At 35.4% G+C, this 15,540-nt stretch overlaps 1 protein-coding gene across 5 annotated transcripts in view; it reads right to left on the minus strand.

Annotated features, from left to right (window-relative positions):
- NNT (nicotinamide nucleotide transhydrogenase) overlaps positions 1-15,540 on the minus strand; it is a 92,727-nt gene that overhangs the window by 22,219 nt on the left and 54,968 nt on the right. For all 5 annotated transcript variants that reach the window (XM_032281240.1, XM_032281251.1, XM_032281258.1 and 2 more), the window contains 5 exons: positions 15,116-15,349; positions 13,589-13,749; positions 11,047-11,226; positions 3,539-3,698; positions 1,257-1,338 (listed from right to left, as the gene is read on the minus strand). In XM_032281240.1, the coding sequence (XP_032137131.1) occupies positions 1,257-1,338; positions 3,539-3,698; positions 11,047-11,226; positions 13,589-13,749; positions 15,116-15,349 (817 nt within the window). The remainder of the gene's footprint in view (positions 1-1,256; positions 1,339-3,538; positions 3,699-11,046; positions 11,227-13,588; positions 13,750-15,115; positions 15,350-15,540) is intronic.

Genomic DNA, 15,540 nt, shown 5'->3' on the forward strand with positions numbered 1-15,540 from the left:
ACAAAATGGGCAGCAGTTGTCCTACCAGAGGTAACTGCAAAGGCTCTCTGACTCTTAAATAACGTCAGAGTTCCAGAATGGGGACCCAAAGGTGAGCAGGACAGATGCAAAGTACCTTGAGGGTCACCAAGTTCATCACTCAATGGCCGTATTTGTACGTTCCTCAAACCCTTTATCCAACGTCATGGAGAATAAGCTAGGACCGCAGAGTCCTCAACTTTGCCATTCTGCTTAATATCCTCCTAAGAGCAGGCCAATGCCCAAATGGCAAGTGGCAGGAACAGCTGCTGCTCCAATTTATATTTCAAAATGCGTATAGCCTTATAAAAAGAACACTTTCAGCAGTCTTTTCCACCCTGAGCATATGAGAGCTAAGTCAACAAAACAGTAATCAGCGCACAGGTTTATTATTTGGTCTTGCTCTTCAAGGCCTCTCTTTTAAGACCTTTTGTTTTTCTTCAGTGTGACTGGAAACCAAGAAGATACAACTTGATACAGTTAAAATGCTTTGCTTGACCTCTTTCCTCAAATCAAACCACAGAGAAACAAGGTTTCTGATTTCCCCATTAATAAACATCCAGGAATTTGGAATGACAAAATTTCCTTTTCTAAAATGAGTCTACAATATTTAGAGTTGATGCTAATCCAGGGACAGCAAAAACTAAATAGTACAGCTAAGACTATTAAAGGGCTTGTTCGTTAACAACTTAACCTCTTTACCTAGGATTATATATGTAAAACCCCACTTTAAGAAACAGTCATCTTTTTCAGAAACCATCTACAGCTGACCCTTGAACAACATGGGTTTGAGGTGCGAGTGTCAACTTATCCACAGATTTTCTTCTGCCACTGCCACTCATGAGAGCAAGATCAGCTCCTCTTCCTCCTTCTCATGTCAATCAACATAAAGACAAGGATGAAGAGCTTTATGATGATCTACTTCCACTTAATGAATAGTAAATATATTTTCTCTTCCTCATGATTTTTTTAGTAACATTTTCCTTTCTCTAGCATTTAATACACATAAAAAATATGTTAATTGATACAGATTTTGTTCATGTTATCAGTAAGCATTCTGATTAGTAGTAGGCCATTAGTAAGTGAGTTTTTGGGGAGTCAAAAGTTACCTATGGATGTTTAACTGTATGGGGGTGTCAGTGCCCCAACCCCTACATTGTTCAAGGGTCCACAGTATTTCCTTTTCTCCACCCACACATCTTACATGCACTGCAGGCCTCTCCACTGCAAACACTTACCTGACTTTTTTGCCTTGCTCAGTGAGCATCTTTACCAAATCAGCGATAGGATATTGAGCTTTGGCTGCACAGAGACCATATCCTGCAAGGAACATTAAGAACACAGAAGAATGTGTTTTTTTATTTTGATATTACATGAAGTACAACTTCTCTCTTGATCAACACACATGTTTATGCCAACAGAGGCAATCATATATCAGACTAGAAATGAAAGCAAACTTATAAGATGACCTTTTAAAAATATTGTCCTAAATTTGAAATTGAAAATGTAATGATTGCTCCTCAATCTTCTGTAGTATCTGATGCTGCACCCCCGCCCCCTACACTGCACACACCCTTGGGTGTTTCCTCTCTTGTCTCTTTCTCTTTCTCTCTCTCTCTCTTTCATGTTTTTAATCTCTCTTCATACTTGGCTTTGATGACACTGCAGACCCCAGTCCCAGCATAACTTTGTTATTATTCTTCCTCTAGTTCCTCGAATAGTTTTTCTCCTTCTTTTCTCCCTTTATATGACAAAGCTTCCCACAGGGCTTTAACTTTGAACCCACACACTATCCTTGAAAATCTGAGCTCATCTCAAGGCTTCAACAACCATCTGATGATTCTCAATCTGTCTGCGGGCTCAATCTGTCATTTGAGCCCCAGTACAACATGCCTCTTGTCTCATCTCTACCTCAAATTTAATGTCTCAAGAAAAGAACTCAAAATTTCTCCCCACACACTCCAAAAAGATGTTTCCATATTTCTAATGTTATTACAGGTATAACCAAGAACTTCAGTCATCTTCACTCCCCTTTCTGTCCATTCTAGCTCAACAATGTATCTCACATCTGTCCCTAGTTTTCTATCCCTGTTTTTTCAAATGCCAAGTCTCTACTCAAGCTATTCCCACTGGCTTCTCCCATCCCAACACCATCTATCCTCTAAGGCCTAAAAACAAATCCTCACGTCCCTACAAACTTTCATAGGTTTCTGGTGATAGAAAACTTGTGTGTCTAGTTCAGTTTAGCCCTTATCATAACCCACCTTGCATTACTGATCTACATATCTGACTTCATCACTAGATGGAAAATGCCTAGAGGAAATAGATTGTGTCCTCTACATCTTTACACCTTTACACTCCAGAACAGTGTTGCTCAGTAGGTAAGACCAATGCCACTTTGGGTGTGATAATTCATTACGCAGAGTGTCCCAGGCCTTACAGTATATTTAGTTTATCTGCCTCCATCCACTAATTGACAGTAGCATCGCCATCTTTGGACAACCAAAAACCCAAATCCACATATTTCAAGTTCCCCTAAAAAGTGATATTGTCCCAAGTTGAGAAGGCTTACACTTTAACATTCAATTCAGCTAATGTCACCTATTTTTATTTCAGTACATAACTAACTAGTAAACTACCCACATGTCAAATCAGTAGATTTTCTTTATAGAAAACTCATTTGACAGCATGATAGATTTAAAATCTTAATCTGAAACCAATGCATTACCCAAAATACCACAGCATTCTGTGATAACAGTGAAGAAGAACTGGGATAAAACTCAAAAAATTGGAAACTTGAGGACTGGAGAGATTTAATGACTTGGGCAATGTCACGTAGATCATTAGAGGCAAAATTAAGAATAAATGTGCGAGGAGGCTGAGGCAGGAGAATTGCCTGAACCCAGGAGGCGGAGGTTGCGGTGAGCCGAGATCGCGCCATTGCACTCCAGCCTGGGTAACATGAGTGAAACTCCGTCTCAAAAAAAAATAAAATAAAATAAAATAAATAAACGTGCGATATCGTGACTCCCATACCTCTTTCTACTAGGCCACATTGCCTCATTTTGTTAAAAACCACATGATTCTTGATGATTTTTTAAATTATTATTTTTGAAGAGAGAATAACATTTACTGAGCAACTCTAATGAGCGAGCTAAAGACTTTCAGATACTATATCTAATTTAATATTGACAATAGGCCCAAAAGTTACCAATGAGAAAAAAAAAAAAAACAAGACTTGAAAATGATGTAAACATGTACACATAATCACAGAAAGACATGGCTAGAACCCACTGCAAGAATTTATAGAATTTCCACGCGATAGCCAAAATATTAACTTAAACTGAGAATTCTCAGTATTCTTCACTTAGTAATCATAGAGTTGCTATTAAGTTTTCATTATCTTTTCAAAACTAAAGAAGTTCCAATTCTACTTTCCTATTATAAGAAATTTTAATATCATCAATTATAACAGCTATTATAGGTTGTTTGCTTTTGGTTTTTTGCTTTTTCTCTTTACCTGGTGTAATAATAATGCTATTAGCTTCTCGAATCATGTCAATTGCATTGTCAAGGTTGATTTCCGTATGTGTGCCAGAAATTTCCATGGGTTTTCCACCAGCTGTTGAAGTGGTACCATAGCCTCCAAGAATCACATTAGCCAGGGAGCGATTCATTGCCTAGAGAGCCAAATTAGTAGCTGTGAGAGTTTAATCCACATAACTTTTTGAGAATGGTACAAATGTTGTGTATATGATATATGAAATCATTTTAAAAGGTTTATTTGATCATTTAAAACATTTTAATCAGATAAATTTCAGCTGGTTTCTGAAAATCACTTCAAAAATTTAAATGACAGAGATATCTGAGAACAACATTATTTTTTTCCCTATCAAATTAATTGCAAACGGATATATTTTCAGTGAAAAGTAAATAGAAACAAAAAACTTAATGAAAAGGTATAAGTAAAATTAATAAATTAATGAAAAATCATATCTACTTATTACTGTTTGAATACTGATTGAGCAATTTTATCTCTAAGCTGAATTCTGCTACAGATTCCATCTTCACAGAAACCAGCTGTGAAGAAGCAACTGGTAAGAATCAGAACAGTAAGGATCCATTTTGTCCAGAATTTTGCTCCCTCTGTCACCAAGAAAATAGAAATGTGGGGGTTGATACTGTCTTATTTTCCAAATCAATTTTAGCTCCATGAAGCCCCATACCTAAGTTTTAATAGAAGTAACTGGGTTCATCGCTAGGACTCTAAAATATTGCACTTCCAAGTAGGTAGAAGAATAAGGTGATATACTCTTTAAAATTTATACTCACTCTTTTAACTTAACTAGAAAAATAATCTCAAAAGGAAAATAAGAGACATGGACTTCTCATACTCATTTATCATCACTCAAGAACGTACCACAGGAATGCCACTGCTGAAATACGTGAAAATAACTGATCTGGTTTTGAAAACAGTTCATTTGTAGACCTCTGGAGGTGGGGTAGTAAGAGAAAAAGAAAAAAACTAGTTGTTCTAAGTAATCAAATGCACTGTAAGAATTCAAATCACTGCATGTGATCAAAACAGTTGTTCTATATGATCATAACTGACTTTATCCCTTCAGAAAAAAATTCCAAAAACTTATTAAACTCTATTTTAAATGTTGTAATAAATATATTATTGATCCATTACACCACTTAAAAGCTATATATGTCAGTATACTGCTTTTTTAAAAAATACAACACTTTGACCTAAGAATCATTAGTAAAAGGAGAAAAAAAAAATACAACACTTTAGTATTAAAAAAGCAAAAAGGCACCGAGATCTTCAATGATAAGTACCACACTGGGAAAACTATGGCCACCCCATACAATGATGGCCCAGCCTGTTACCAGCTTAGTGGAGACATGTCATTATGCTGAGTACGGCCCAGCCAAAAACAGGAAGGAAAAGGTACACAGAAGATGAGCAAGAAGCCATACTTTAATAAAGCCTATAAATAATGTAAATTTCAAAGATGATGAATCAAAGTGTTGTCAAAATTGTAATTGTTCTTTCAACCTAAACTCATTTATCAGACACAACATTGACATTTTACAGAGCCCAAAGTCTGACAAATTTGTCTGTATTGCAAACAAAATAAAGCCTGAAATGTCTTTACGTGTATTAACGGATAAAAGGGCGAAAGAATTAAACTAATGCCTTTTTGTTTTCTGAGATGGAGTCTCACTCTGTCACTCAGGCTGGAGTGCAGTAACATGATTTTGGCTTGCTACAAACTCCACCTCCTGGGTTCAGGCAGTTCTCCTGCCTCAGCTTCCTGAGTAACTGAGATTACAGATGCCCCCAAGCACATCCGGTTAATTTTTTATGTATTTGGTAGAGACGGGGTTTCACCAAGTTGGTCAGGCTGGTCTCAAACACCTGACCTCAAGTGATCTGCCTGACTCAGCCTCCCAAAGTGCTGGGATTACAGGAATGAGCCACTGCACCCAGCTAAAGTAATGCTTTTAATTAAGTTCACAGTCCCAAGCTGACATGAAGTTTTAAATTCCTATCACATTCCTCCCATATTTAAACCCAACTTTTAAGGAAAACCCAAATAGCCACATCTAAGACTTCCCAAACACTAAACTCATTGATCTAGATTAATACTTTCTAGTTTTTAATTACACAATTCTGAAATTGTTATCAAAATATATGTTCTACCAAATTTTTGCCCTTAAAAATTGATTTAAATGACTATTTTGGACATTAAGATATTTCTGTTATAGATAACTTTTTTTAAAAAAGTCCAATGGGTTCCATCACCTGTATCACACAGTCCTGCAGAAGACCACAGAGGGGAAGAAGCAGAGGGACAGAAGAGGGGGATAAATAAACCACTTTATTCTAACTCGGCTTAAAAGAAACCACTATTTCCTCCTATAAAACTGAATGAGGAAGAAGAAAAGAATCTCTGAGGACATTTAGTTAATGTGTACCCATTTCTGATGGCATCTTAGGGAGGAAAAACAAGGAACCACAGAATAGTTGAACAATCAAAGTCAACTTGTTAAACACATATCCACAATTCTATCACCATTAAGCTATAATAATAATTCCATGTGGTCTCTTAAAAACGAAAATAATTTCATCTCTAAATTTACCATTGCAACATCATATTTTCAACAAATGTTTAGGGTTTATGGTTTTGTTTTGTTTCTTTCTCTCTCCTTTTTTTTTTTTTTTGCCTTTTTAAATGGTTAATGAGACTATCCGACGACCGCTGATCCAGAGATTGAAGAGTTCCCAGCTACCATGACAAAGAATTTGCAACACTGCTTAAGACTGTTCCTTTTAAGCTATTAAGCCCAATAATTAAAATTGCATTCTACATTAAAGAGAACCTTAATTCACATAATTCTGAACACACTGTAAGAAATAAATCTGAAAACAAAGGAAAGGTTATAAAACAGACAAAGCCAAAGCACTAATAACATATTATCATTTCCTAGCATCTCTCATTTTAATGCTTTCTAGGTACTAATCAATCACAAAGGAAAAAACATTTTTGGTTTGGCTTTTGATCCACTTCCTTCTGTTCTATTTTTATTTGGAACCAAGCAGCAAAGTATAAAAATCAGAAAATTTGGTCTGAAAATGCTGTTCAATTTTTGTAAAACCTCCATTTCCCAGGCAATCTGGATGCTATCACAAACAAGGAAACTGTAAAATCATAAAGAGGTTAATGTCTATATAATAACTGGATATCATTGATTTGAGTTGGTTGTTTGGACAGTGTCAACATTTTTCAGTTTTTATAATATTGGGTATTGTGTAACCATAGCATTGAGCTCAGAGGACACCCAAAAGAATTCTTTGTCAAACAAAAATTCAATTTTAGGGCTACTAGTTAGACACTTGGGGGGCATTCCATTCTCTCGCACATAATAAAACCACTCTGTTCTGGTTTGGACTTGTGTGTTTCCTTCAATAAACAACAATGAAGGTCAACATACTGGTACCATATTAACTCTATTATATCTGCTACCATAACGTATCTGGAGATGATTCTAAAATATGAAACAAGCTAACAAATAAAATATTTATCTAATGTTTATTTAACAAACCAATTTGTGTGAATGTGCCAGGTACTTAGCCAAGCTCCACAAACATAAAGGTGAATAATAAATGGTGCCTTACGATACTTTCTCTGTAAAATGAGAATAACAATAATACCTCTAGAATTTCTGTGGTGATTAAATGAGCTGTATTTGTAAAGCACCCAGCATAATGCCTGCCATGTTGCACTAATGCCCAATTTTGAGTAGCTATTTTATTTTTATAATTTTTCTGATCTACCTAGAGCCGCTAAGCACAGCCATGAAGAGAATGAATTAAGTGTCCTATAATCTCCTATAATAAAGAAGCATAAAGAATCAATGAAGGTTAATGTAAAAAGTCAGAAATTGGAAAATTTGAGAAGAAAAGATAATTTCTATCTTCAAAATCAAAAAATATGACAGCCCTTGTCTTTGCTGGTTTCTGACTTGTTTTGTAACAATGCTTAGGAGTAGAGATTATACAGTAAAACAAACACATTGCACATCACAAGTAAGAGCTTTGGTGAATCCGTTGTGAAGATCAATTTAGCAATATCAAAGATCTTACTCCCTTTGACCATGTAATTGCACTTACAAAAACCAGAGCTAAGAAAATAAAGAGGTATAAGAAAAAATACTGCAACCAAAAAAAAAAAAAAAAACCAGTTAAAAACAACTAATATGAATTTGAATAAAGAGATTATGGTATATCTGTATGCTATAATGGTAGGTGCTAAAAATTATTATAAAATTAAACATTAATTAAATCTTAATTAAAATTAAGTTTAGACAATTACATAATATATTAAATAGAATGTATTTAAACATATGCATATAAAAAAGACTGGAATATTAACAGTCAAGTAGTAATGGAAGTTTAGGTAATTTTATTTTCTTATTTTTCCTTTTCTGTTTCTTCCAAATTTCCTATAGTAAACATCTCTAATTGAATTTTTTTTTTTTTTTTGAGACAGGGTCTCACACTGTCACCTAGTCTGCAGTGCAGCAGTACGATTACAGCTCACTGCAGCCTCAACCTCCCCATGTTCAGGTAATCCTCCTGCCTCTGCGCCCCCCTCTAAGTAGCTGGGACTGTAGGTGTGTACCAGTATGACCAACTAACTTTTGTATTTTTTGCAGAGACAGGGTTTTGTCATGTTTCCCAGGCTGGTCTTGAACTTCTGGGCTCAACTGATCTATCTGCCTTGGCCTCCCAAAGTACTGGAATTACAAGTATGAGTCACTGCACCTGGCCAAAATTTTTTTAATTAAAGCTTCAGCTGTTCTTGAATCCAAATTATTAATCTGATCCAATATATTTATGGCCTCAGGCAGCTATTGGAATAATTTGATAGATATATATACAGAATCGGAATACAAAATATCTATGGTATGCTGATGGTAAATGGCATGCCTGTGGCAGTAGAAATGGAAAGAAAAGAAAGAGAAGACCTAGAAAAAGATATCAAGAAATACAAAAGAGCAGGAAAAATAAGAGAAAAATTATATAATTGCAGAACGCATAGAAGATAGTACTTTCAACAAGTACCTCTTACTACCTTATTCTAGTTACTGTTAGAGACTATGTGTTACTGTAAGACTTACTATGTTTGCCATAACTAATAACAATAAAAGACAGCAAGTGAAGAAGGAAAAGAAGAGTAATAAGAAAGACACAAACAGAAATGTGGGGAATACTCTAGATAAATTTAAAAACCTAAAGAAAACCATTTTTTCCTTTTTAAGGATAATGTAAGAAATTACTCATGTTGACACTTCAAGAACTAGATACAAGTCTTCTTCCCTCCTCTCCCTGTATCAGTATGCCATTGGCTTTGTTAAAATCAAATCCTTCAAATTCTCCCATTTAACTTTAAAAGCCACTTTCTGACAAGCCACAAGTTTAAGAATACAGTAATGAAAATCTGCTGCCCCCTGCTGGTCATTCAAATTCATCAACTGAAGCAAAATCAAACTGTTAAAACTTCACTTATACAGAATACTGTATTTCTAGTAACACTGACTAAATATTTCTTCTTCACAAATGTTTCTTCTTTCTGTCACAAAGCCTGACACTTTTCAAATAGGATACATAAGTCTTCACCTTTCCAAATTCCCCAAGCAATTTAGGAGATTTAATTTTAAATTACTTGGCTTGTTTTGCATTTGGGCTATCAAATCCTTTGTTTTGCAATATAGCCAAAGAAGCAAAAATATTTTTTCTATGAAAAAATACTTCAGCCTTCAAAATTACAATGAGATTTTCAATTAAATTGTAAGAAAAATCCGGAGTTGTAAAATAAGGGAGTTTTTAAAATATTATAAACAGAATGAAGGTAGAGTAAGTATCTGATATGGTTTGGCTCTGGGTCCCTACCCAAATCTCATGTTGAATCGTAATCCCCACATGTCACGGGAGGGGACTAGTGAGAGGTGATGGATTATGGGGGCTGACTTCCCCCTTGCTGTTCTTGTGTTAGTGAGTTCTCACGAGATCTGGTGGTTTAAAAGTGTGTAGCACATCCCCCTTCACTCTCTTTCCTGCTCCACCATGACAAGACGTTCTTACTTCCCATTCACCTTCTGCCATGATTGTAAGTTTCCTGTGGCCTCCCAGTCATGCTTCCTGTTAAGCTTGTGAAGCTGTGAGTCAATTAAACCTCTTTTCTTTATAAATTACCCAATCTCAGGTAGTTCTTTAAAGCAGTGTGAGAATGGACTAATACAGTATCCCTTTCTTGTCTAAATTATTTATCAGTGTAAAATCACTTTCTGGTTTCACTTAGTTTCATACTTGTACTTTAGCAGTTATTTGAAAGTATTATTTAGAAATAACATCTATAATTTGAAAAAAATGTTCTAGTCAAACCTTTAATTGTAATATTTGCAGAGCATCTTCTTGCCATCAGGAAGAGAACTTCAAACAAACAAAAAAGCTAGGACATACTTGTGTTGTAACTTTTTTCTATTCTTTTTTGAAAATATCATCATGCTGATCACAAAACTTCTAAGGCAGGAACTCTCACAGATGACCAATGGAAGTGTAAATTAGAACAACCTTTCCAGAAACATGGCAATAAGTATAATGAGCCTATAAATTCTAGGAAATCTATCTTAAGACAAAAATCTGAAATGTCAAAGATATACTTAGGTACAAAGAGAAATCAAAATCAAACAACTTCACATGTATAGCATTAATGGGAAATTAATTTTGTATATTCATACGATGGATTAAGATATGATGGATATGACAGATTTAAGTCACTTAAAATAATATTTTAAAAGCATTTTTTAAATAAAGTTTCACTCGTTGCCCACGCTGAAGTGCAATGGCGCCATCTTGGCTCACTGCAATCTGCCCCTCCTTGGTTCAGGCAATACTCCTGCCTCAGCCTCCCAAGTAGCTCAGATTACAGGCACCTGCCACCACAACCAGCTAATTTTTGTATATTTAGTAGAGACAGGGTTTCATGATGTTGACCAGGCTGATCTTGAACTCCTGATCTCAGGCGATCCATCTGCTTCAGCCTCCCAAAGTGCTGGGATTACAGGGGTGAGCCACTGTGCCCAGCCTACAAGCATTTTTAATGAGAAAAAAGTCAACAATATAGTACATAACATTTTTTTAAATGTAAGACAATATATAATATGATCAGACAAGTAAATACACAGATATGCAATACATAAGGAAAAAAACGTGTTTATCTCCAGATGGAGAGAGGCATTAGAAGATTTTTATCTTTCTATTTAAATTTCCATCTTTACAGTTGGGTACCTTAAAAGCAGTCTTGAAAATTTATGCAAATGAAATACTCTGCTATTTCTGCTGAAGAGAATTCAAAGCTACCATACTCATTTCTATGGCTAATAAAAGAAATGACAAGTACATCCATGTTTTCAGAATGTCATTTCCTTTTCTTTCATATATGTGTTGTTTCTTACCACACACATGATGTATGACAGGATAGCACCAGATGAGCCTATGAGTGCACCCACGATGGTCAGCAGATTGTTATTGAGCAGAAAGCCTTCTGCACACAGGGCCCAGCCTGAGTAGCTGTTCAGCACAGTGATGACGACAGGCATGTCAGCACCCCCAATAGCAGCTGTCAAAGTCACACCCTAGAACAACAGTCAAAGCAGAACTCAAAATTAATAACATAAAAATAAAACCTTTGGCATTTAATATTTTGGTCCTTAATTATTCTGGCTTTCCCATTAATATATTTACATGTAAGTTCCACTTCTGGTAATAAGTGTCTCCCCTCTGACCAACACTCCCACAGGTATAACAACTATAAACACTGAGCCACCCACTCCCATAAAAAAAAAATCCCTACATTTTAAGAAAACACTTTCCGGTAATGAAAAGCAGACAGAAACTGGAGAGGGAATCTATACTTGGAAAAACACGATACTAAGTGAATTTCCCAGTTTTTATGGCTTTAGACTGAGGGCAAGCCCCCTGTTAGTACCAATTAAAGAAATTATAACTAAAATATAAGCCCATAGTCTTACTGGCATAAAGATCCTGAATATAGCATTTAAGATCACAAAGGCAGCTGGAAAGTAAAAAGGGAATCCCACAAAGGAGCAGGCTATAGAGAGGAAGTCCCAGTTTCTGTGTATAAACTCTACCCAAATCTCTGGATGACTCTTGAACTACGCATATGAGAGACAGACATCAACCAATCCTGTTAAGGATAAAATAACAAGAGATTTCAGCTGCCCCCTACCATAACAGAGTCAAAATTTGAAATTTGAGTTTAGCCATGTTAGCTGGTTACAAAAACACATACATAAAAAATAATAATTAATTCTCTTTGAAGGAATATAACATAATCCAAAATGTTTATAATGTATCATTAACAATGTCCATGATACAACTCAAAGTTACTAAACACAGGAAAGGAATAAAGGTGGTGGGAGAAAGTTTTTGCTTTTTATTTCACATATTTTTACTTTTTTTTGTTTGTTACAATGAGAGCATATTCATGTATTACTCATTTAAGCCAAAAGCAATAAATTTAAAAAATACTTTCTCTTAGTCAGACATTCTCAAAGAACCAATAAACACTTTACATATCATATTCACTGCTTCCCAAAAACAACAATTCTTAAAGTTTTTCATTTGTATACCTTTTTTTGTTGTTGTTTGAGGCAGGGTCTTGCTTTGTTGCCCAGGCTGGAGTGCAATGGTGCAATCTCAGCTCACTGCAACCTCCGCCTCCGGGGTTCAAGTGATTCTCCTGCCTCAGCCACCTGAGTAGCCAGGATTACAGGCGCGTGCCACCATGCCTTGCTAATTTTTGTATTTTTAGTAGAAATGGAGTTTCACCATGTTGGCCAGGCTATTCGCAAACTCCTGACCTCAGGTGATCCACCCACCTTGACCTCCCAAAGTGCTGGGATTACAGTCATGAGCCACCGCACCTGGCCACATTTGTATATCTTTTATGTTGAAACTTTGTTAACCTATTCTGCTTTATTAGATTAAAAATATCAAAACTATTTTTCTTTTGTTTAAAATAAAACAAATATCAGTGCTATATAAGCTAGAATAAAATTAGACCATGAGTGTTCATATAAAGATGAGATTTTAATTTGCTTTTCAGTGTTCTACAGTTTTTGTGTTGCAATCGTGACTTAACTCATGATCATACAAAAATAAATATCATTTTTACACTATAATTTTGGTGTTTCTGAATCAAGGAGCCAATAAGTATTTCATAAGCAATTGCTATTTATCTAACTTTGTGTTAGGCACCGCAGATTTAACTTAAATATAAATCTTGTCTACAGAGTACACACTGAAAGAACATGAATAACAGTGAATAACAGTATAACAGAGCTACATGAAACAGTATCATACATTGAAATAAGATGCCAGACTACCACATAGACAACTAAAAACTACCATATGTTTCAATATACTAAATGTAAAAATAATAGAGAAAGAGGAAGACTGAACCTATCATAAAAGGCTTCACTGAACTCTCTTACTGAGCATACAGGGTTTTTAAACTGCATTTCATTTTCTAATTATTTGATTTCATGTCATATCTTCCAAAGAATGTGAGAGCAACTAGTGGACAGAGACAATCTTACACATATTGTATAAACACTGAAGCACTACTTTGTAGGGCTTGTCACATAGTAGGCACCTAATAAATGAAACTGAAACCCTTGGCCTTTTAAAGCTCCTTTTCACCAACACATTGATCCAGTGAAGAGACTCCAGAGCAGTAAAGGTGTCGGATGTGACAACTTTGAAATGAACAATTAAATTGCAAGAAAGAATTATATTCTTCTTACACTTTTCTATGTTTTCCAGATTCCAAAAAAATGAACATGTGACATAATTTTAAAAACAGTTTTATTCTATCAAGGTTCTTGAAGAGATAAAAGTATGATTAGACTTTAATCTAACAAAATATTCCCAGTTCCTCACTAAGAATATACTTTTTAATCTCTGACTTCTTACCATGATAGCAGAGAGAGCAGACACAGAACCCAGACACATGATGCCAGTGGTAAAGCCTGGGTCCAACATGAATGGGATTATCCCGCCCACACTAGCAGCCAGCAAGCCTGCATTGAGTAGGTGCCTTCCAGGGAGTAGGAGAGGGGCAGATTTCAGGAGACCTAGAGCCAAGCACACAGTATTTAGAATTCAGAATGTGTTGTAAGAAACCCCCTCACACACACTCAAGTGTGTCTTTTAATCCTAAACTACCAAAATTTATTATTAGAATAACATGGTATTTAAAATATTACTTTATATTACCAGATATGAAACACAAAAGCAAATTAGAATTATTACACATAACAAACATGAATGGAGACAGAAAAACTATGGTTCGACTTCACTGTTCTTTTCCCTACTTTGATACCAAAACAATTTCTTTCCTCTTTATAATGAAATCTTAAAAAGTGATTTTCTCACGTATGATCAACATAGAAGTTGTTAAGTGAGGTTTTATTTATTTAAAACTTCATGCATGCCAGGCTTCTGACAAAACAAAAGCATAAAAAGTAAAAATAAATAAATAGAACTTCAATAGGAAGTCCTAGCACACTAGCATTTCTGATTTTATCAACTGAGCCCAAGAGGAAGAAACCTTGTTTGTTATTTGTTCCTAAAAGCAAAACATGAGGTAAGAATGTTTGAGATTGAAGTTATTTTATGATTTTCAAGTTTCATGGAAGTTCCCCACTTAATTTCCATGGCTTTATTACTCAGAGGCAAGGCCATGTTTTTAAATCACAAACTAGTCTCTCTAGAGACTTTTTAGTAACAACACTGACAACAGCCGCTGTAGGATTTTTTCTCCACTTCCATTTTCATGATTGACTTTGCCAGCAGCAAAGTTGTCAGGCTAGAGTCCTAAAACATGTTTTTTTTTTTTTTTTTAAATAAGTACTGTTTACTACTCACATACATTTATTTAATAAGCTTCTATTTTGGAAAATGTATAAAGTTCATTTCTGTGAATTCTACACAGCCATCTCTAACCATGGATTATGAGGATGCTATTTAGTTCACATGTATGATCAAAAGCCAACTAATCCCTCTATACAAATTTTTGTGCACTAATTTCCTCTATTAGCTGTCTGCAAATTAAACAGCTACAAAGCTTTATGAGACTTGTAAGTATCAATAAAGGAGAAGGATGGGGGGGAAAATTTTTTTACACTTTCTGAGTGCTATATGAATACTCTTCACCTAACAGTTTTTATTGTTAAGGTACTTTCTTTTTTCAATCTTTTTATTAATAATAATATTTTATTTTTTATAAAAAGCAGAGATAGGGTCTCACTATGTCCCCCAGGCTGGTCTTGAACTCCTGGGCTCAAGATCCTCCCACCTCAGCCTCCCAAAGTGCTGGGATTACAGGCATGAGCCATTGTGCTCCATCCTGTTAATGTATTTTCTGAAATTGAAATGGATCCCTAAATACCATAAACAATAGATATTTACCTCTACTGTATGTTATGCTGAATCACTTACCCTGCAATTTTCCATACGCAATGAGAGACCCACTAAAGGTGACGCCACCAATGTAAGTGCCGAGGTAAGCCACAATCTTGGTGAGATTTGCTGCTGCATCCGTAGCAAAATGTGGATATTCTATAATGTACTCAGCTATGCAAGTAAGTACAGCTGCCAAACCCACTAAACTGTGAAAAGCAGCAACTAATTGAGGTAAATCAGAAATCTGGATGCGTTTGGCAATTGTCAATCCTGTTATGAAATGAAGGTCAAAAGTAAATTAAAACTTGACAAACTTTTGAGGAGTAACCACAACAAAGATCACCCTTAAGGATTTCCATCACTGTCACCAATAAATATTATCTAGTTCCCAGTATGGGCTAAATATTCTCTATGGAGGCTGTACAGGAGGTAAGGACACTGATTGTATAGCGGTTGAGTAT

The sequence above is a fragment of the Sapajus apella genome, unplaced genomic scaffold, assembly GCF_009761245.1.
Source record: "Sapajus apella isolate SASKATOON/1434 unplaced genomic scaffold, GSC_monkey_1.0 scaffold1, whole genome shotgun sequence".
NCBI lineage: Eukaryota > Metazoa > Chordata > Mammalia > Primates > Cebidae > Sapajus > Sapajus apella.